At 35.6% G+C, this 21,322-nt stretch overlaps 2 protein-coding genes across 2 annotated transcripts in view; both read left to right on the top strand.

Moving 5' to 3' along the window:
- Positions 1-3,536, top strand: part of dnah1 (dynein, axonemal, heavy chain 1) — a gene marked incomplete at its 3' end in the record, with an annotated part of 35,532 nt that extends 31,996 nt beyond the window's left edge. The window contains exons 70-77 of the mRNA XM_079856851.1: positions 401-580; positions 833-1,009; positions 1,182-1,352; positions 1,655-1,785; positions 2,221-2,365; positions 2,560-2,766; positions 3,026-3,260; positions 3,415-3,536. Coding sequence (XP_079712977.1) covers positions 401-580; positions 833-1,009; positions 1,182-1,352; positions 1,655-1,785; positions 2,221-2,365; positions 2,560-2,766; positions 3,026-3,260; positions 3,415-3,536 — 1,368 coding nt within the window. The remainder of the gene's footprint in view (positions 1-400; positions 581-832; positions 1,010-1,181; positions 1,353-1,654; positions 1,786-2,220; positions 2,366-2,559; positions 2,767-3,025; positions 3,261-3,414) is intronic.
- On the top strand, positions 3,468-20,863 carry mapkapk3 (MAPK activated protein kinase 3). Its single transcript, XM_079856843.1, has 10 exons — positions 3,468-4,969; positions 12,525-12,664; positions 15,059-15,123; positions 16,523-16,602; positions 16,737-16,863; positions 16,994-17,069; positions 17,183-17,307; positions 17,962-18,047; positions 18,129-18,209; positions 19,436-20,863. Exons 1-10 carry the CDS (start codon positions 4,679-4,681, stop codon positions 19,589-19,591), a joined length of 1,227 nt encoding a protein of 408 aa, XP_079712969.1. The 5' UTR covers positions 3,468-4,678; the 3' UTR covers positions 19,592-20,863.
- The last annotated feature ends 459 nt before the right edge of the window (positions 20,864-21,322 follow it).

The following is a 21,322-nucleotide window of genomic DNA, read 5'->3' as shown; positions in this document are numbered from 1 at the left end:
ATCGGGAAGATTTTTTAAATGTTTTTGAAAGAAGTCTCTTATGCTCACAAAGACTATTTATTTGATCAAAATAAACAGTAAACGGAGTAATATTGTGAAATATTATTTTTTTAAAATCTGAATTCTTTGATGAATAGAACATTAATAAGAACAGCATTCATTTAAAATAGAAATCTTTTGTAACAATATAAAAATCTTTTACAGTCACTTTTGATTAATGCATGCTTGCTGAATAAAATAAATAGTTTCTTAAAAAAAAAAGAAATCATACTGACCCAAAACTTTTGTGTGGTAGTTTACAAAAGTATACATATGTGTAAATATATAATATATTTATTATTATTTATATTTTTATTAAATATATTTCTTGTTTACTCTGTGTCTTTCTTTATTTTGACAGACAGCCGAGTTAAAGGCTCTCCTCCTGTCTCTGTGCCTTTTCCATGGAAATGCCATTGAGCGCAGGAAATTCGGCCCACTAGGATTTAACATTCCATATGAGTTTACGGATGGTGACCTGAACATCTGCATTAGCCAGCTGAAAATGTTCCTGGATGAGTATCAGGACATCCCATACAAGGCAAAACCAGACGTTCTCTTGCAACCCACCCACACACACATATGCATGCCTCTCTGCAGAGTATTTTCCTTCCTTTGCGTGTTTCCATAGCTGATTAGGCATATATTAGGTAACTAAAACACGTCATTTTAAGCAGTTACAGAACATCTGAACATCTGTATTAGGTTATATTTTTATTATTTATAAAGGAAGACACTCTCACAAATCTTTCTGATCTGGTTTTCATTTTTCTCTTTCTCCCTCTCTGTTTAGGTTCTAAAGTATACTGCTGGGGAAATAAACTATGGGGGTCGTGTGACGGACAACTGGGATCGCCGTTGTATCCTAAACATCCTGGAGGATTTCTACTGCCCTGCTGTCCTGGGCCCTGAACACCTTTACTCTCCTTCTGGAGAATACAGACAAATCAGCACTGAGAATAATATCAAGGTCCAGAACTCATGTCTCTAATGTAATCCCAACTTCAAGTATTAGGAAAAAACAATAAAGCTGATCTCAGATCAGTGTAAAAGGAACTTCTCACTCCACAGGCTCACAATTCAGCACAGTCTTGTGTTCTGTTGCGTTTAAAGTGATGCAGTACATCTATTTTTTTGTGCAGGGTTATTTGACATACTTTCGTGGTCTACCAATAAATGACTCACCAGAGATCTTTGGCCTCCATGACAACGCCAACATCAGCTTTGCACAAAATGAGACATTTGCACTGCTGGGAACTTTAGTGAAGCTTCAGCCCAGAGTAGCAGCTAGCGGAGGCAAGTTTAGAGATGAGGTATGTGTCTATATGCATTTATGTAAATGTTATATACCAATTTTCTTTTCCAAAAATATGTACACCACCGTTCAAATGTTTTGGGTCATTAAAATTGTTTTGAAAAAAGTGATGTTCCTCCTAAGCATTTTAAAAAGCAATGCTTTTTCTTTTTGATAGTATCCATGTGTTTTCAAATGCAAAGCAGAGTGGCGATTAACATAGCGACTGCACTGTTGACTCTGAAATTATGGAAAATGATAATGGAAAATGCGTATGCTTTTTAGATTTAATGCATGCTCTTTTCTCATCTACACATTAAGATCATAGAGGAAATAGTGGAGGGGATTGTGGAGAAGATTCCTGATCTCATTAACGTGCAGGAGGTCATGAAGAAATACCCAGTGATGTATGAAGAATCTATGAACACTGTCCTTGTTCAGGAGGTTATAAGGTAATTTTTTTAAATGTGCATAATTAATGTAAAATTATATACAAAGACCTTTAAATATACACTACCATACAAAAGTTTGGGTTCAGTGTGATTTATTTTTTAAAGAAGTTAATACTTTTATTCAATCTTGAAAAAATGTATCACAGTTTCCACAGAAATATTAAGCAGCAACTGTTTTCAACATTTATAATAATAAGAAATGTTTCTTGACCAATAAATCAGCATATTTGAATGATTTCTGAAGGATCATGTGACACTGAAGACTGGAGAAATGATATATTCAAATAGAAGAAAGCTATTTTAAATTGTAATTATATAACTTTTTCCTGTATCCTTAATCGATCCATTTTTAATCGTTTGTGTGTATTTAGAAAACAAGTAGATCCACTTAGTCGCTAAGCACACTAAAAATGCACCTCTCTATCACTTTCACAGATATAATAAGTTGTTATCAGTGATTTCCCAGAGTCTCGGTGATCAGGTGAAGGCTTTGAAGGGTTTGGTGGTTATGTCTTCTGAACTGGAGCTGATGTCTAACAGTCTGTTCATCAACGCTGTTCCAGAAATATGGAAGGCCAAGGCAAGAATCTCCCGAATGTTAACCATGCAAGACATAATCAGAATTTGGGGAATGACTATATAAAACTATGCAAATGCTCTTGTGCGTGTAACTGAAATCAGAGTTAGCTCTATGATTATTTAGGCTTAGGGTTTAGACTTTTTTTTAAATGGGACACAGCTACCATAAAATTCTTCTTTTTATATTTTTTCCAGGCATATCCGTCTCTTAAGCCTTTGGCCTCCTGGGTGTCAGATCTGGTCCAGCGTATCAGCTTTTTGCAGAACTGGATCTCAAATGGCATTCCAGCTGTATTCTGGATCAGTGGGTTCTTCTTCCCCCAGGCCTTCCTCACAGGAACCCTGCAGAACTTTGCCCGTGGCTCTCTGGTCTCCATTGACACCATTGCATTTGACTTTAAGGTGCATAATCTGCTTTCAACAGCAAGGCTTTCTTGCATTAAACTCGGTGTAATTCAATCTGAAGCCTCAACTATGTTTCCATATTAAGCTCTCAAAGCAAGCTTGATATTTGATAGACCATTAAGAGAAGTACAATATACCTGAGAAGGTCAAACATTGGAATAGAACGTTCTCTTGCATATCTAAACAGCATGGGGATTATATTTTTTACAAGAACCATAAGTCTTGTTTTATTACCTTTCGTCGAACCCTCTTTTAGGTTATGAAGGAACCAGTAGCAGAGCTGACTGAGAGGCCCGACATGGGCTGCTTCATCAACGGTCTGTTTCTGGAAGGGGCACGCTGGGATGCAGAGACAGGCCAGCTTGCTGAATCCCGTCCCAAAGAGCTCTACACAGAGATGGCTGTTATCTGGATGGTACCCGTTCCCAACCGCAAACCCCCTCTATCTGGAATCTACGTGTGTCCTATCTACAAAACTCTTACTCGTGCTGGTGAGCAATTTGAATAGCATTTCTTTGTGAAACTTGCCACAATCTTTTGTTAATGTTTTATTACTCTACATGCTGTGGAGTCATTGTGATTTATATGAGAATTTGGTTTATGTTTTACCACAGAGATCTGAAAAGTTTTGTTTTTCCTCCTCAGGAACTCTCTCTACCACCGGGCACTCAACCAACTACGTGATATCAGTTGAGCTGCCCACAGATCGTAGCCAGGGGCACTGGATCAAACAGGGTGTGGCGTTGATCTGTGCACTTGACTACTAGACTCTCACTCACACACGTTTTCATTTATACACACAACAGCTTGAACAAACATGGGAAAAATACAGAAAAAACGCACAATCATTTTCTGCACTGAAATATTTTATATTCAAGATATCTCTGGAAATAAACATTTTAAATCAGTTATACGTACAGTATATATGTATAACGTACTGTATATTAGTTATTAGTTAGTATATTTATATACTATCATAGTATTTGTTAATATTTTAAATGAGCTTTTATTTTTGTTTTAATTTTTGTTTCAGTGATTTAGTTATGTTTTTTTCATTTTCATTAGTTTTTCTGTTTCAGTTTAATTTTCTTTATTTTTTCTCTAATATTTATAATTTGTTTTATTTCAGCTTTATTTGAATAAATGAAAAATAGTTTCAATAGTTTAACCATAACAACACTAAACATTAGACAGTGACATAAATTAACACTGTTACGGTGTATATTTTGAATGAGGTGTTTGTATGAATTTAAATCTCACAATTCTAGGTGTCTCAATCTGATTTCTAGAAATTGGAACATTTTCTCTGGTCGTCTCGATCAAAAATAAATGTGCGCGGCTCCTTTAAGAGACTATCGGTTCAGGAGCTCGCGCTTCCGCTACAGACACTGACCCCATGTGAGCACAGACACACACACACACACACACAGCGGTTTTTACAGTCAATGACGGGAACTCCGCAGGACAAAAGACACTTTCTTTTTCATTTACCCTAAAACATTTTTTTTTAACTGGGACCTTTTCTACTCAACGTGAATATTACTTTTATAATTAGATATCACTGTTTTTGAATTCATTCTAATAACTGGACAAAATCTTATTTATAAGGAAATTTTAATTATTTGTTAAACTTTATTTTTGGTCATCTTCAATTTGAAATGTTGAAACCGGCATTTTATTTATATGTAGTTAGCGTATCTGAATACAAGCGACTTATTTCTGGTAAATGTGCAGTAATTCTGTAACCACAAGTCATCACAGGAATTCATCAGCAGTGTATTTTCGGAACAGCGTCACTCGCTGACAGCGGGACCCGCACGGATAGTTTATCTGTGGATTTTAAAAGACCCTCTTCAGCCACGTTGAGCCTCTAATAGCTAGCTTACCTTAATTTCATCTGCACTGAAAGATGCTTCAGAATGGAAAGTCTGAAACACACAACGCGGACGCGTCCGAGCCGAAGCCCGAAGCGCAAAGCGAGAAGACAGAAGCGAGCGAGAGCGCCGCGTCTCACCCAGACAACGAGTCCGCAGACACCGACTCCACTCAGTTCCCCCTGCCCGTCTATCCCAAACTGGAAATCAAGCGCCATGCCGTGACTGATGACTACAAAATCTCCAGTCAAGTGTTGGGTCTGGGTGTCAACGGCAAAGTAGTGGAGTGCTACAATAAGAAAACCGGACAAAAGTGCGCGCTGAAGGTAAATTACACACATGTTGTAATGGGGATCCAGCTGTCTGGATTTAATGGGGGAGTTGACTCAACTCGTATAATATGTTTTCGGTCAGCTAGCGTAATAAACCTTGTTCTGCAATAATGGTTAACAAATATGGACATTAACTTCTTTTTTCAATATTAAGATTATGGGTTAGACTAGTTTGTATGAATATAATAGTGATTTGAGGTAGAAATATTGGTTTCACTTGATTTTGAAGGTCCATTTAACACATTATGTTGACTATAAAGTTGCACCTATGTGTATTCACTCTCATTAGAGAGTGTTAGTAGAGTATTAGTAGACTGGTAGGGTTAGAATAAGTTGACATGACAAAATAAAGTGTTACCCAAATATTTCTTAATGTAAAATCTTTACATTAATTCTTTAGCTTATAGATACCCATGGTTCTCCCATATATGACAGCTTTGAAAAAAATGCAGTTTCAAATACAAGTTTAAATCTTTGTGTGTGGCTGTAGATTTTCCTTGAGCTAGTTTTGTTATAGCCATGAGTAAATAATGATGTTTTGCTATAAGTTCTAGCACCTGATGTCACAGAAAACTCTGCGTCTCTTTATGCGGGTGCATGGGTCATATCACCATACCTCATGTAAAAAGGGTCACTGAGTTGGGGTTACTAGCAGTGCTCTGGTTCTTAGAAACTGGAGGTCCACCAGTCATAGGGTTACCGGATCTGACTTAGCTCTTTAAGGAGATGAGGTGTGACACACTGCATCCAGACAGTGCAATGGAAACATGTCACCCACGTGGCATCACGGACATGGATTTACTGTTCAGTATAATCCAGCTGGATCGAGGAACTCAATATGTGCATAGAGTACATGGAAGAAAATAGAGAGATAGTGTCATTTTTATTGATTAAGTTTGTTCTAGTAAGTCATATTATAATTTGAAAAAGAATTATATATATTTTTATATTAATTTTGAACCTGAATATAATAAATATTATTTAAATAAATACTAATTAGAAATATAAATAATATTTTGGGGAAATTTACGGGAGGAACTTAAAAAAATGTGAAGTGTACTAAAACTTTAGGTAATGATATGTCATCTCAAACTTTTTTTTTTTTTTTACTTTGGGAAGCAGTAGTTGAAATAACATAAACTTCCCTGTCCCTTTGTTGTTTTTCTGGCCGTCTGGTTTGGCAAGTCTGGACTGCACCTGTTCTTGTAGCGCTTTACAACTTCGTGGAAGATATCTTAACTTGGTTTAAACAGCAACTGACCGGAAATAGATGTTCAGCGTCTCTCATAATGATTTGAAGTCAGGATTTGACACAGAGCCAATGTGATCACGGTGACTCACCGGTTCTCACTTGCGCTCGATTGACACCATCCCAAATATCTCTTGGGAATGATAGAACCATCGCTCATTATTATGCTAATGACACTGGCAAATGTAAATAAGCTGCTTTTGATGCTTATTGTCCTGAGGGTTTTGTTGTAAGATAGTTGCTGTCCTAAATTAATCTCATTGTGCTGGAACACAATGAAATTAAACTGACCTGATCTCGTGAGTCATTCAGGTGTAATTTATTGCCCAATATCCTCTCTGCTTTTTAATCACAGGGTAAACAGACATAGGGCAGAGCTGTCCATCTCGGCTGGCTTTTAATTAAGTTGCATGTTGACTGCTAAGTGTAATGAATGTGAGTGTATAGGTGCTGTTTAATCCACTCTGTTTAGCTGGACGGAAGCCATCCTTTAAATCTAATTCATTTAATTCACTCTTGATTTCCCATATTGGACTTGAACGGCTGCCAACAAAGAAAAGATATCTTACAGCCTGATCGAACTATTTATTACACTGCCATCTCTATATTGCAACCTGCAAACCTGTACTATGTAGTCCAGTGGAAGTGGTGGTTCTTGGTCCCTGAGTTTTTGGTGTGCTCATTTAAAAACATCGAGGAAGCATTCCTACCTTAAAAGGTCAGCTTCTTCCCAAGACAGCCAAACAAAAACATTCACCTCTGTTCTTATGTAATTACATAACTTACACTCAAATAAGGAATAATTGATGGATCGTTGAATTGTTGAAACTGAATATATATATAACTGAAATATGTATATATATATTGCTCGTATATTGGCACTGGTTAACTCATCCTACAAACCAAGAGAAAGATATAATTTATGTTTTATAATTATTACTCTATACTAAATTAAATTGCATATATATTACATCTATATAATATATAGATGTAGAATATATACACATACACAGTCAATAAGAGCTTGTTTCATGCTTAAGCAATATTTCTTCCATAATCTAATAAAGTACCGTGGTGGTAAAATGGCAAGGAAAGATTTGTGAGCCCTGTTCAATGGCCTTTCACCGTTCCCATTGTGCAGCCAGCTCCTGAATGCTCGACTGGTTCATATTACAGCCCTGGCACTGCCAACTCGCTGTTCAGTGTTTCAGTTCATCTTTCCACACAGATTCTACATTCAGGGTCCAGCCATTGTTCAGGATTCAGCTTTTATTCAGTCCTGGCATATTTCATAGTGTGCCGCAAGGTTCATATGGAAGGCGCTTTATGTTTTATGTGCAAGGGGGTGGAAAATTGTGGAAAAAGGGAGAAACTGAGAAGGCAGAGTGTGACAGAGCTGTATGACGAATTTGCAAGAGCTGCCAATGTGTTTTAGAAGTTCATTATTTGGGAGGGTCAGTAGTGCCGGACTGCCGGTCCTAGAGTTCTGGGGGCCCTAAGCAAAACTTTGTCCGTGCGTTCATAAAATCCCCTTAATCCATTCTTTCAGAGCAGTTTCACTGTCAACCAACGAGTTGAAACGTTCAGTAATACAAGAAAAATATAAAATCAGTCGGACAAATACAACATAAATTTATTTTTGTATTCAATTTAGCCTATAACTAATAATAGCCTATACAAAAATTGAATAAAGTGATCAAATGTAAAATAAATAAATTGTTTTATCATTGCATAGTCTTCACTATATGAATTAAATACACATTGATTCTTAGTAAAGTAACTAATGTTATTCAGTGAAGAGCAGTGAATGATTTTCTCATTTTCTTTTGCTATTTGATTAACATTAAATGACAGAGAGAGCAGCGGGTTTATTAGGCTGCTGTCACTTTAAGACAGAATGTGCAGACCTTATACAGTGACAAGCATTCGATTACTTTCCCAGCTGTTTATATTCACTGAAAACATAATTGAATGCGTTTATGTTAAAAAGTCCCCAAGACGGACATTTTGACATATTTCTGAGTGTGTTTATCCGTTCAAGCACGGATGGTGACGGCGCCGCCGCTTTAAAGGAAAGGGACAGGAAGCGGCATCATGTTTTCAGACTCATTGAAAGCCAAGCATAAGAGTATACATAAGCAAAATCTGAGCTATGAATTAAACTCGAACTCTGTCCCTATAGCATTCAGTGATTTTTACTGCAGACCCAATAAACAGTATAAGATAAGAATACACTGCTGTGTCACGCTGTGGTGTCTTTCACAAGGGTCTTATTTTAGACAGATCAAAGTGTCATGTTTCACGTGGTATCATAAAACGTGGTTTTGAAAAACATGGAAAGTAATATAAACACTCTGTTTGACTAGTGTAACATGGTTACGATTACGCTGACCTCAAATAAATCAAGTTGAGATGCATCAAATGACAAAACAGACCAGAATGACAAAACCCCCACACTTGTAAATGTTTCTGAGGTGAAACTGAAATGTGGTTTCTAGAAGATGTAATTCCCCAGTCTGTTTTCAGTTGTGTAAGGTTTGTTTTAAGGAAACTGTGGTCACAGAAACCTTCTGGTTACATTCACTATTATAAATATTTTACACTAACTGTAAAAAATAAAATGAGCTTCATTTGAACAACATCCATCCCATTCAATTGAATGATTTAATTAAAGGAATGTTATTTACTAAACAGAAACCAGGACGAAGTCTATAGACGGTTAATTTTACTGCTGAGACTATTAAATCCTTCAGGAAATTAAATGTAGTCATAAAGCTTAAACGGTCAATATATCCATCATGCATTCTGCTATCAATCTCTGCAGACGTGCTGATGAACTGCCTATTGTATATACTGTATAAGTTCAGCAAACTGATTGCTTTCACGGTAAATACAATTTCGCATTATTATCCCTTTGGTGCTGTTTATGTGTCGGTCAAAAATGACTGACTTTTTAAAATGATTGTTCTATATTTTAGTTTGATAACATTTTTTATTTAATATTTTGTATTTTTAATGGTACTAAATTATATTTATGCAGTAGTTATAATCCATTTATTCACTTTTTGAGCATGGACCTGAAAAGGAAATTTCCAACTTAAACGGTCATACATTTTTAATGCTTCAGTTTGGTCTCTTTTTAACACTTGACAGATAATTGCTGAAGTTTAAAAAAGTGAACTTGAAAAAAGTTATAATATTTTACATTTATTGTTATGAAAAATGCACAAAAATTCCATTTTCAATTTTTATATGAAATATATATTTTGCAAAACACATTTTGCTCTAAAACTGTGAGAAAATCAGAGCCATAAATCCAAACAAGCTGTGTTCCAAATTTGAGGTTGATATCTAAAATAAGCTTTCGGTAAGAATTTGTTTGTGCACAGTAGCAAAAGTTTCCAATAAATGAAATTCGTTTCCCATTCATTTCCAATGTGGTCATTTTTGACCGCGAACAATTCAAGTGTGACTTTTTTTTTTTTCAGGATAATTTACCCTTTTCAAATCATGTCCATGATGTGTGTGTGTGTTCACACAGCAAGTGCCAAAACCTTTACCAAGTTTCGTACCATTCCGATGAAGTAAAAAATTCAAAAAAACAAAACATCCAAACATCACCAGAGAGTTATACATATCATTACTGGCCTTAAAGGGGACCTATTATGCAAAATTAACTTTTATAAGGTGTTTGAACTCAGATGTGTGTCCACAGTGTGTGTAAACTACCAGCCTATAATGGTAAAAATCCACCAATACTTTTTTATAATTCCCATAAATCATAAAATCTCTCAAAATTTCCAGATTTCCCCTTACTCTTACGTAAAGCGCTGCTATGCAGGTTCTAGGGTGTATTGGGCTGTTACCAGGGCGTTGCTATGCAGGTCCTAGGGTGTATTGGGCTGTTACTGGTGTATTGGGCTGTTACCAGGGCGTTGCTATGCAGGTCCTAGGGTGTATTGGGCTGTTACTGGTGTATTGGGCTGTTACCAGGGCGTTGCTATGCAGGTCCTAGGGTGTATTGGGCTATCACCAGGGCGTTGCTATGCATGTCCTGGTGTTCTAGGTGATACTAAGGCATTGCTATGCATGTACTAGTGTGTTCTGGGTTGTTGAATATGCACTTGTAATAGGTGTGAGCAATAATAGAAATAGAAAATACCACTAAGTGTTCATTGTCTAGTGCTAACAAACGCGTAAACTTACAGTGCTCTCATTAGATGCCATTTTCCTTTAGAAATTAATACTTTTACAAAAAAAAGCTTATGCAGCAAAACCAGTGCAAATGTGATTTAATGCGTTATCTGATACCCTCATGGTTTTCTTCCAGCCACAGCTTCTGTTCTGTGTTGTTGTAAAAGGAGTTTCCTGACTTCTCTTCCCCTCTGATTCTAAAGCTACGGTTGTAGTTTTTTTGTAGTTTTTTTATTTGTAGGTGGTTTCTGTATCTCTGTGAAACTGAACTATAAAGGTTACCCCAGTCAGTCATTTACAACACTGCCCTTGAAAATCCTACCCACGGGCATCTCTGTTAAATGACTCGGCTGCTGTTAGTCGGAAAGCAAACGTAACGCGCCTCTTTTTCACCCACACATATCTATACACACACTGAACTTTTAGTTTATCAACTGCAGAGACAGAGACAATGTGGGTGGGAGTCAAATCAAATTGAGTGCAGTTCACACTTCCGCAAGTGGTTCAAACAGCTTTTGGGCTTTAATTGATAGAAATTAATACCAGACCCCCATTTCTGTATACTTGCATGTAAACAATTACTGAACTTTTTAAAATGAGTAAATGGATATAGCACATTTCTTTGCTAGTAATTGTGTTTCATGATGCCTTTTAAACTGGTTTTATTCGGGTCAAAAATTGTTTTTTATATGACAGAATGAACACCAACGAGAGATATTTTAAAAATGTCTTCCTTTTTTTGTTCATATGTGAAACGACTGACTTCCATTTAATGGACAAAAAAGTTTTTTTATTTTTTTATTTTTTTTTTATATCTTCTTTTGTGTTCCACAGAAGAAAGGAAGTCAATGTCATACAGGTTCCATTTTTGGGTGAACTCTCGCTTTAAGACGTCCTTGAATCTCCCTTAGACGTGATTATAAGCTATAGGCTGGTTGTTGTAGATAGCTGCTATGACAACAGTAATATACTACAGTCAGTATCAAAGACATCATGTACTTTAAAAGTGACACAAAACGCTAAAAGGCTCTTAACCAAGAGGTAACACTGGGAGTTACAGCAGCAGAAGCTTTAACGTCCCTAAAATACACTCTGATGGGATGCATGTGCAATGTCAAGGTCTCGCTCTGTTCCAGTGCACGCTGTGTGTGTGTGTGTGTGTGTGTGTGTGTGTGTGTGTGTGTGTGTGTGTGTGACATCCCTCTTAGGGAGAGAGAAAGGACGGACACACAGAAATAATTTCTATACTGACTGTGCGGACAGTGTGGTAAATTAATAGAAATGTTCTTTTCTTTTATATGAAACAAGCTATTGCATAACTGTTCTTCTTTAATGGACAGCAAGTGTTTGCAAAGTGGGGGACTTTTAATAAAACGATTTTCCAGGTTGAAAACGATTTAAGCATGCTGTCGATTACCGAAAAAGGGCCACATATACTGTCAACAAAGCAATAAATATTTTATAAATAATCTTAAAAATATGATATTAAAATACTACATTAAACAGTATTTATATGGTAAATATTATATTATATTATTAGAATATTATTTAACATCTATTATTATTTTTAATAAATAAAAAATATATATTTAAGTAAATAAATATTCAGAAGTGTGTTCATAAATATAGTAAAAATGTTAATATTGTATTGAAATTAATATTGTTGTAATTTAAAATAACTGTTTTCTAATTTAACATATATTAAAATTGTATTTATTCCTGTGATGCAAAGCTGAATTACTCCAGTCTTCAGTGTCACATGATGCTTCAGAAATTATTCTAATATGCTGATTTGCTGCTCAAGAAACATTTATTATTATTATTATAAATGTTGATAACAGTTGTGCTGCTTAATATATTTGTTTAGACTGTGATCCATTTTTTGATGAATGGAAAGTTTAAAAGAACAGCATTTCTTTGAAATTTTGAAACATTATAAATGTCTGTACTGTCACTTTTGATCAATTTTGTACATCTTTGCAGAATAAAATCATTAATTTCTTTTAAAAAAATAGCACTGACCCAAAACTTTTGAACGGTTATACGTTTTTTTTTTTATAAAATATAAAAGAGTGACAGTGTGCATCTTTTTTCTTGTTTCTTTAGATTCTATATGAGTGTCCCAAAGCCCAGAGAGAAGTGGAACTGCACTGGCGAGTATCCGGAGGGCCACATATAGTTCGGATCCTCAGCATCTATGAAAACATGTATCGTGGGAAAAAATGTCTTCTCATAATTATGGAATGGTGAGTCCTGTCAACGGTCATTTTCCATCATGCTCGCCTGCCAGAAACAGTACAGTTCTTTTTATGCTGTCAGTCAAGGACCTTTACTAGTGCCATTTCATTTTTATAAAGACAAGACAATGAAATCTTGTGATCCTGAGTCACAGTCTTGCTCTGAATGAAGGTTTCAGTTCTCCCTTTCACTAGTAATGCCTCACTGGTTTTTCCATTTTATTCTCGTCCGTTTGGACTGTATTGTTTCAGACTTTAAAAACACTGTAAAATAAATCAACCCTAAAAAACATTAAAGGGCTCATCCCTTTAAAATAAATCCAGTAGTCTTAATAGTAAAGCAGTCATGAATCATGATTGTTGCATGTGTGTTATTAGGGAGTGTGACATTCTAGAAAGCTTCTGATTAAACAAAGACAGACTGTAAATTCTAAGTGAATTCTGCTAGCTTTCCCCATAGACAACTTTAAAGGGGTGGTTGATTATGATTTCACTTTTCTAACTTTAGTTAGTGTGTAATGTTGCTGATAAGTTCCCTTTGTAAGTTCAAAGCAAAGGGAGATATTTGCTTTTAAAGGGATAGTTCACTTTGAAATTAAATTTTGGTATGTTTTAGCTTACCAGAAGGGCATCCAAGATGTAGGTGTCTTTTTTTCCGCAGTAGTTTCAATTTTGATATTTTTAGGTCAAACCGTTCTTGTCTGACAGTCATATCATGCAGGTCTATGGTCACGGTCTCAAAGAGCATGCACAGAGTCCAAATTAAAACAATTCCCCATCGTAAGTACACATTGATGGCCTAAGACACGATCCGAGTGGTTTGTGTGAGAAAACGAACAGTATTTATATCGTTTTTACCTCTTACAACACAACCACGTCCAAGTGATCTAAGGGTGCGGGCGCTTCCTGCTGTGTGACGTGTACGCAGACTGGTGCATAGATATATATACACTAGATGTTAAAGACATTCGTTCCAATGAACTGCCGTAGCCAAGGCGACCTCTAGTGTATATATCTATGCACCAGTCTGCGCACATGACACACACCAGGATGCGCTCGCGCCCTCAGATCACTTGGACGTGGCTGTGTTATAAGAGGTAAAAACGATATAAATACTGTTCGTTTTCTCACACAAACCGCTCGTTTCGTGTCTTAGGCCATCAATGTGTACTTACGATGGGGAATTGTTTAATTTGGACGATGGGGAATTGTTTTAATTTGGACTCTGTGCTTGCTCTTTGAGACCGTGACCATAGACCTGCATGATATGACTGTCAGACAAGAACGGTTTGACCTAAAAATATCAAAATTGAAACTACTGTGGAAAAAAAGACACCTACATCTTGGATGCCCTTCTGGTAAGCTAAAACATACCAAAATTTAATTTCAAAGTGAACTATCCCTTTAAAGAAATTACTTTTTAAAGACTACAACAAACGGCTGGTAGGGACTACACAAGCTTCCTCCCGGGTTCTAGAATTTACATAAACCCCGCCCCCTGAACACGATTTATAGATTATCGAAACAGAATATGCTAATCAATGACTAGAAGATAACTACACATAAGCTACATAAATTCATCAACTAACCATTCAGAAATGTGCTGTTGCTTCTACATGTTTTCACTTCTTCTTGAGTCTCTCCATCTTTGTCTGACTCCGGTTTGAACATAAAAGGCTAAAAGTTTTTGAAATTTTCAGTGCATGTCTGTGTGAGTGCAAGCTGTTGAAGCTCCGCCCTCTGTGCTGGGAGCAGAAGCTCATTTGCATTTAAAGGAACAGAGACAAAACGGTTTTTGCTCACCCTCAAAAAGTTACAACTTTAACATGTTATATAAAAATATCTGTTGGGTATTTTGAGCTAAAACTTCACATACACACTCTGGGGACGTCAAAGACTTATTTTACATCTTGTGAAAAGGGCATTATACCACCCATTTAAAGCTAACAGACATGGACTCAAAGCCACAAATGTTTGATTTGTATTCCATGCTGTGTTTAATCAAACGGTGGCATTGAGTGCTGTATTAAGTGGCTGTGATGTGCTTTATCTGGGGTGACTGAGAGCGCGAGTGTAAGTGCATCACTCAGAGAAGAAGAGAGAGAGAGAGAGAGAGAGAGAGAGAGAGAGAGAGAGAGAGAGAGAGAGAGAGAGACTGTCATGGTCCGAGAGACAAACGTTACATTCTTTAATTAGAGCTCATTTCCTCGCTCCCTCTTGTTTTTGGACATTTTGGCAATAATATGATTCACATCATTTCTATAGTTGTTGTTGTTTTTTTCACATGCCCAGCTGGGAAAGGAACTCAGCTTATTGTGATTGTGAATTTGTGCATTAAGCTGTATAATTAGAAAGTGTGTGTGTGTGTGTGTGTGTGTGTGTGTGTGTGTGTGTGTGTGTCAGTATGGAGGGGGGAGAGCTCTTCAGCAGAATTCAGGCCAGAGGAGACCAGGCTTTCACTGAGCGAGGTGGGTTTATCTGACTCTTTGTTTTTATAGCGCACACTCATGCACGCACGCACGCACACACATTTATATGCACAATGCCACACACACATGCTGGGTTTTTATATTTTATGGGGACATATTTATAGACATAAAGATTTTTATACTGTAAAAAATGTATATTCTATCCCCTAACCCTAAACCTACCCATCACAGAAAACTACATATAGTGTGATTTATAAGCTGTTTCCCTCATGGGGACCAAAAACATGACTGGTATTACTATTGATATTTACCTTCTGATTCTCTTATAGTAAAAAAAAGTTGTATCTATGTTATTTTATATTGATGTGAAACTATATTGCAAATTCCTTTATTTTACATTGTGAACCTTTTATAGTTGCTTTCGAATATTTTAATATTGACATTGTGCGAATTTGTATTCCATTATTTGTTTTTATGCTTGTGAAGCACTTTGAGTTGCATTGCATGTATGAAAAGTGCTATACAAATAATTGTTTATTATTATTATTATCTTTATGGGGACATTTGGTCCTCATAATGTAGGGTTTACCAGGACCACACACACACACACACACACACACACACACACACACACACACACACACACACACACACACACACACACACACACACATTCACATAGCAAGTCTGAACCATCATTTCTATTGCCACCAATTTGAACATGGTAAAAATGTTTAAGGATATAGTTAGTTAGTTTGTTTACTATGAATATGGAGAGGAAGTTAATATACCATGTAATTTCTCTTTAGTTGTTTAGTTTAGTTCCATTTAGTTGATTTTGTTAGTTATGGGTTACAATAAATATGGATAATTTCCTATACACTTTCCATTGGTTAGTTAAATATGAACTTAATTAGGGTTATAATTATGATGAGGTTAATTTCCTATATTAGTTGATTTGCTAGTTTGAATATGATTAACACTATAATTGTTTATGATGAGATTAATTTACTATGTAATTTCCGTTATTTGTTAGTTAGTTAGTTAGTTAGTTAGCTAACTATATGAATAAGGCAATAAAGTTATTTTTCCATTTCATTTAAATGCATTCTAATATATATATATATATATATATATATATATATATATATATATATATATATATATATATATATATATATATATATATTATTAACGTAAATATTTAAATAAAATGAATAAATAAAATATAATACTTTCTGTTAGTTACTAGGTTTACTATGAATATGATTATGGTTGTGATGAGGTTAATTCCCCATATAAATTTCATGGGTTATATCTAGTTTATATTTTGAGGCAGGAAATTAATAGTGGAGATAATAGAAGTTCCCCATTCTCTTACACTTATAATCATGAAATTACACTGTATAATTGAGCTCTGACTGTACTGTTCCTGCAGAGGCCTCTGAGATCATGAGAGACATCGGCACAGCCATCCAGTATCTGCACAACATGAACATCGCACACAGAGACATCAAGGTAACAAATCAACTGTTTTCACCAACTATAAGAATAAGAGTAACATTATATTCAAGTTATATATTGAGCAAACTGGGATAGTGCATAAAGAATCAGTGTTCACTATATAATAAGCATCGTTCTGCCCTCCTCAGCCAGAGAACCTGCTCTACAATAGTAAAGAAGACGTTGGAGTTCTCAAATTAACAGATTTTGGCTTTGCTAAAGAGACTTCGCTGCATAACATGTTACAGACGCCCTGCTACACACCATATTACGTAGGTCAGTAAGATGAATGCCACTCTTATCATGAAAGGCACATTCTTCACCTCTCTTTAAACAGAGAAAGAGATAGAGTTATTTGAAGAATAACACTTAGTCTGCTAAAGTAATCGTATGATCTCTTCTCTAGCCCCGGAGGTTTTAGGCCCTGAGAAATACGACAAATCATGTGATATGTGGTCTCTTGGTGTGATCATGTACATCCTGTAAGTATAATGATTCGGTTTGGGCGTTAAGTGTTAAATAAAGGCTGTGGTGTTTATTAAAGCTTCTATTAAACTAGCTGAAACTGTTTTGCTCCTCTTCATGTTACACATAGGTTGTGTGGGTTCCCACCGTTCTACTCCAACACAGGACAGGCCATTTCACCGGGCATGAAGCGGCGGATCCGCATGGGCCAGTACGAGTTTCCCAAACCAGAGTGGGCTGATGTGTCTGAGGAGGGTACGCTGCATTTTATGTGTATTTTCACCCAGTCAAACTTCATGTTGGCTGTTCACCACCAGAGGACAGTGTCGATTTTGTTTTGATTGTCATTTCAATCAATCATTTGGACCTGTTTTATGTATCTATGATTATGTTTTCCATAATTCAGTGCAAAGCATAGCATTTGAATTAGTCTCCTTTTTTATGCTTTTTTTATTATTATTATTTTTAAAGCATCAGAAATATCATATTCATGCTATTTAAAAGAATATTAAATATGGATATAAAATTATAATAATAATAGATAGATTTATTCTTAAATATATTAAAATATTGAATTTAATTTACAATGTACAGACACACACATATATAAATATATATATACAGTATATATTGTGTAACATAACTGTTGCTTTTTTTACTATATACATACATATATATACTGTATATATATATATATATATATATATATGTATGTGTGTATATATATATGTGTGTGTGTGTGTGTGTGTGTGTATATATATATATATATAGTATAAAAACAACAGTGATGTTACACAAAATATAGAATAAAATAATGCAAATAATAAAATATTGAAAACACTGATCTAGATGATGGGGACCAGACATGTTCTTCTTACTAATATATAATATTATAATATTCTCCTCCAGCCAAACAGTTGATTCACCAACTTTTGAAGACTGACCCCAGTGAAAGAATGACCATTGAACAATTCATGAACAACCCCTGGATCAATGTGAGTATTTCAGCTGATTTTATGTGTTTCCTTGGATATAATTTCACTGCATCTGTTCCAACACTGAGACGTTTCTTTCAGCAATCCATGGTGGTTCCCCAAACGCCGCTCCACACCACACGAGTGCTCACGGAAGACAGCGAGATGTGGGACGAAGTCAAGGTGAGCGCAGGATGCACTGGCCATTGAGAGAATTACATCAAATACCATTTAGAATAATATCAAATACCATTTCAGTATCTTATTAATTCTATTTTCATTAACACTTTATTTTAAGGTGACGGAGTTACATGTTACTACATGTACTTTCTATAGTAATAAGAATAAATTATGTATCTAGTTAACTAAACCAAACCCTAAACTTAACTGTAACTCTATAGTAAGTACATGTAGTTATTTAATATTACTCAGTAATTATTTGAGTAAGTACAATGTAACTACATCACCTTAAAATGAAGTGTCACCCAATTTTCTTATTTTTTTATGTGATATCTCATACAAACTGAAGATTGGTAATAATCTGTAAGGGCATTATTATCTGTAATACCATCCTTATCCTCAAGGGGGAGCCACATATCAGAAATAAAGCAACTACCCAGTTCATTTGAATAACAGCCAAAGTGTTAGAACTATATACCCATGGAATTTAACATATACTTTATAAATATAGAATAAAATAATAAAAATCAATATATATCAATATATATCAATATATATATATACATGTACTTAATCTAATATATATATATATATATATATATATATATATATATATATATATATATATATATATATATTAGATTAAGGTCCAATTCTCACTAAACTAAACACTAAAGCGTGCAGTAAGCGAATTCTGAGAATCATTGTTGAACACTGTTGGTATGTGAAATCAACACAAACAAACACACCCCTCCCTTCATTGCTCCGTCACTCCGCAAGAACACACAATGCAAGGGTGGATGTGTTTTTATCAAAGCTTAAGCAAAGCAATATAAAGCTTTGCAAAAAATAAAGCGGAATTCGGTGTTGGGCAGTACTAGTTTAACTACATTTCTCAGTAGCGAAGCTCTTTTTTTGATCAAGCATTGCGGTAGCGTCCATTTTCCCAAGCATTTCTAAAGCTCAAGCTTTCTGATGCTGGATCAGTAAGTGATGGTTACTACTACTACTACTACTACTACTACTTCTACTTCTACTTCTTCTTATTCTTCTTCTTCTTCGTATTTTACGGTGGTTGGCAACCATAGGGCCATATGATTTAATTCCCGCGATGCGGAAAACACGTTACAGCATTTCTCAGAAATTGCTTACTGCGCCTTTAAGTTAAGTATGTTATACTATTTACATTTCTTTTCTAATTTTACTTCTTTCTTTCTCTTGGTTTGTAGGAAGAGTTAACCAGTGCGTTGGCCACCATGCGTGTAGATTATGAGCAGGTGAAGATTAAAGACTTAGATGCCTCCAGTAACCCCTTGCTGAACAAGAGACGCAAGAAAGCGGCGACAGGGGAGAAGAGTGGAGGAAGCGGATGCAGCAGCCAATGAGGAACTGGAAATGGAGAATAGACGGATCAATGACACGAAGGAAAGTGCAGGATCAGACGGAAGGAGTCAAGAACAAGAATGGAAACAGAGATGGGCTCTCCAAAAGAAGAACAGAAGATGGATGGATTAACAGAAATAAAACGCAAGAAAAGCGGACAATTTCACTGATAATCAGGAATAATTGGAGGGAATGCACACGTACACAGAGGAAGTCCTTGTTCCCACCACCAGCAGTGAAGGCCTGAGAAAGCTGCTTCAGCTCTGTGTGTGTGTGTGTGTGTGTGTGTGTGTGTACTGTTTTTTGTGTAGTGTTCATTAACTTTATATGTGTCTTTTTTGTGTACTGATCTATTACTTGATACGCACCTCTCGCACTGTGTATGTAATATATGTGTATTTAAGATGTGTCTCTATGTGTCTTATCGTGCAGTTCACTCTAGAGACTTCATTTGTTGTTGATTTGGGCTTTCATTATCGGCCCTTTTTATTGCAAATAAACATTTTCAATACTTTTTCTGAGGAACTGCATGTCCGTACTGGAAATATTTCAGAATATTCCTTGTGTTGCGAGATGCGGTACTTTTTGGTGTGTTGAGTCACTTCCTCAACCCAAACCATCCAACGTCTGCAAAAGTAACTAAAACCCTGACCTCAGATCAGGCCCAAAGAACATTTTCTGCAGTCTCCATTCCTTAGTGGACCATAATGTTAGAGAAGGTGACACCCGAATACTTGATCGCTTACCAGAATTTGCATTAGCCTGACATATATTTATCCATTCAGCTCATTATGATGAAATACTGGGATTTCCAATTCCCACAGGTACTTGCGCTTGTGTCGATTCCCACTATAAAACTGAGTAGATTCTGAGAAGGTATGTTTTCCCGTTCTACCTTTGAAAAAAATGTTTTATTGCAGAAAATGCATGACTTGAAAGCTGCCTGTACTAAATTCCCTGCCTTCTTTGTGGCCAGACACTGCGGTTTATCAATAGCACGTATCACACAGCGTTCTGGTGCAAAGCCAGCATTAGTCTGGCTGATAGTGGGCCGCTTTCTAGTGAACATATTTAGATGACCACTTAACATTGACCTTTGCCCTAGTTTCTGCCAGCGCTCCTCTAAAACAAATGCTCACCTGATCTTTGAGGAACAAGTGCCTTTGAATAATCAGCATGCATGAGCTAGCTATCTCAATCACAATCATGAACAATTATTACAAAAACTATTTCTTTGCAACATACAGTGATCTCAAGAAATATTTACAACCTCAGTCCACACTCAAAATATATGAATCTTATTGCATTAGATGACAAAATATCAAAACAAATGCTTATTTTAAAGAAATATAACATAAGCACATTTTTCAAGCACAACATTTCTCAAAACGAGTTTTAAAAATGATAAAACAATAGATATACTGCTCAAAGTGAAGACACACAGGTATTTGGACACCTGGTTGTCAAACTTAAGGGAAACTGACTTTATTCCAGTGTAAATTTAGTATAATTGATATTATGCTATATTATATTTAGAAATAGATTTTTTACTTTCATTTTTTTTTTTTTGTAGTTTAGTTTTTATTCTTTTTATGTATTATTTTTAGTTGTTTTTGTACTGTTTAGTATTTAGTACTTATTTTAGTAGTTTTTTTTTAATAAATTTTACTATTATTTTATTGTACTTATTATATTATATGTTTATAATAGTAAATATAATAAAACACACACAC

This window comes from Squalius cephalus, assembly GCF_949319135.1.
Source record: "Squalius cephalus genome assembly, chromosome: 22".
In the NCBI taxonomy this organism is placed as follows: Eukaryota; Metazoa; Chordata; class Actinopteri; order Cypriniformes; family Leuciscidae; genus Squalius; species Squalius cephalus.
This window is presented reverse-complemented; position numbering and strand designations above follow the sequence as displayed.

What these genes read in the sequence shown, in the direction of transcription:
- mapkapk3 (XM_079856843.1), top strand. Translation starts at nt 4,679, where the DNA reads ATGCTTCAGAATGGAAAGTCTGAAACACACAACGCGGACGCGTCCGAG. An exon ending in CTACACACCATATTACGTAG is followed by an intron (nt 16,864 to 16,993) that starts GTCAGTAAGATG and finishes TCTCTTCTCTAG; the next exon opens with CCCCGGAGGTTTTAGGCCCT. An exon ending in TGAACAACCCCTGGATCAAT is followed by an intron (nt 18,048 to 18,128) that starts GTGAGTATTTCA and finishes CGTTTCTTTCAG; the next exon opens with CAATCCATGGTGGTTCCCCA.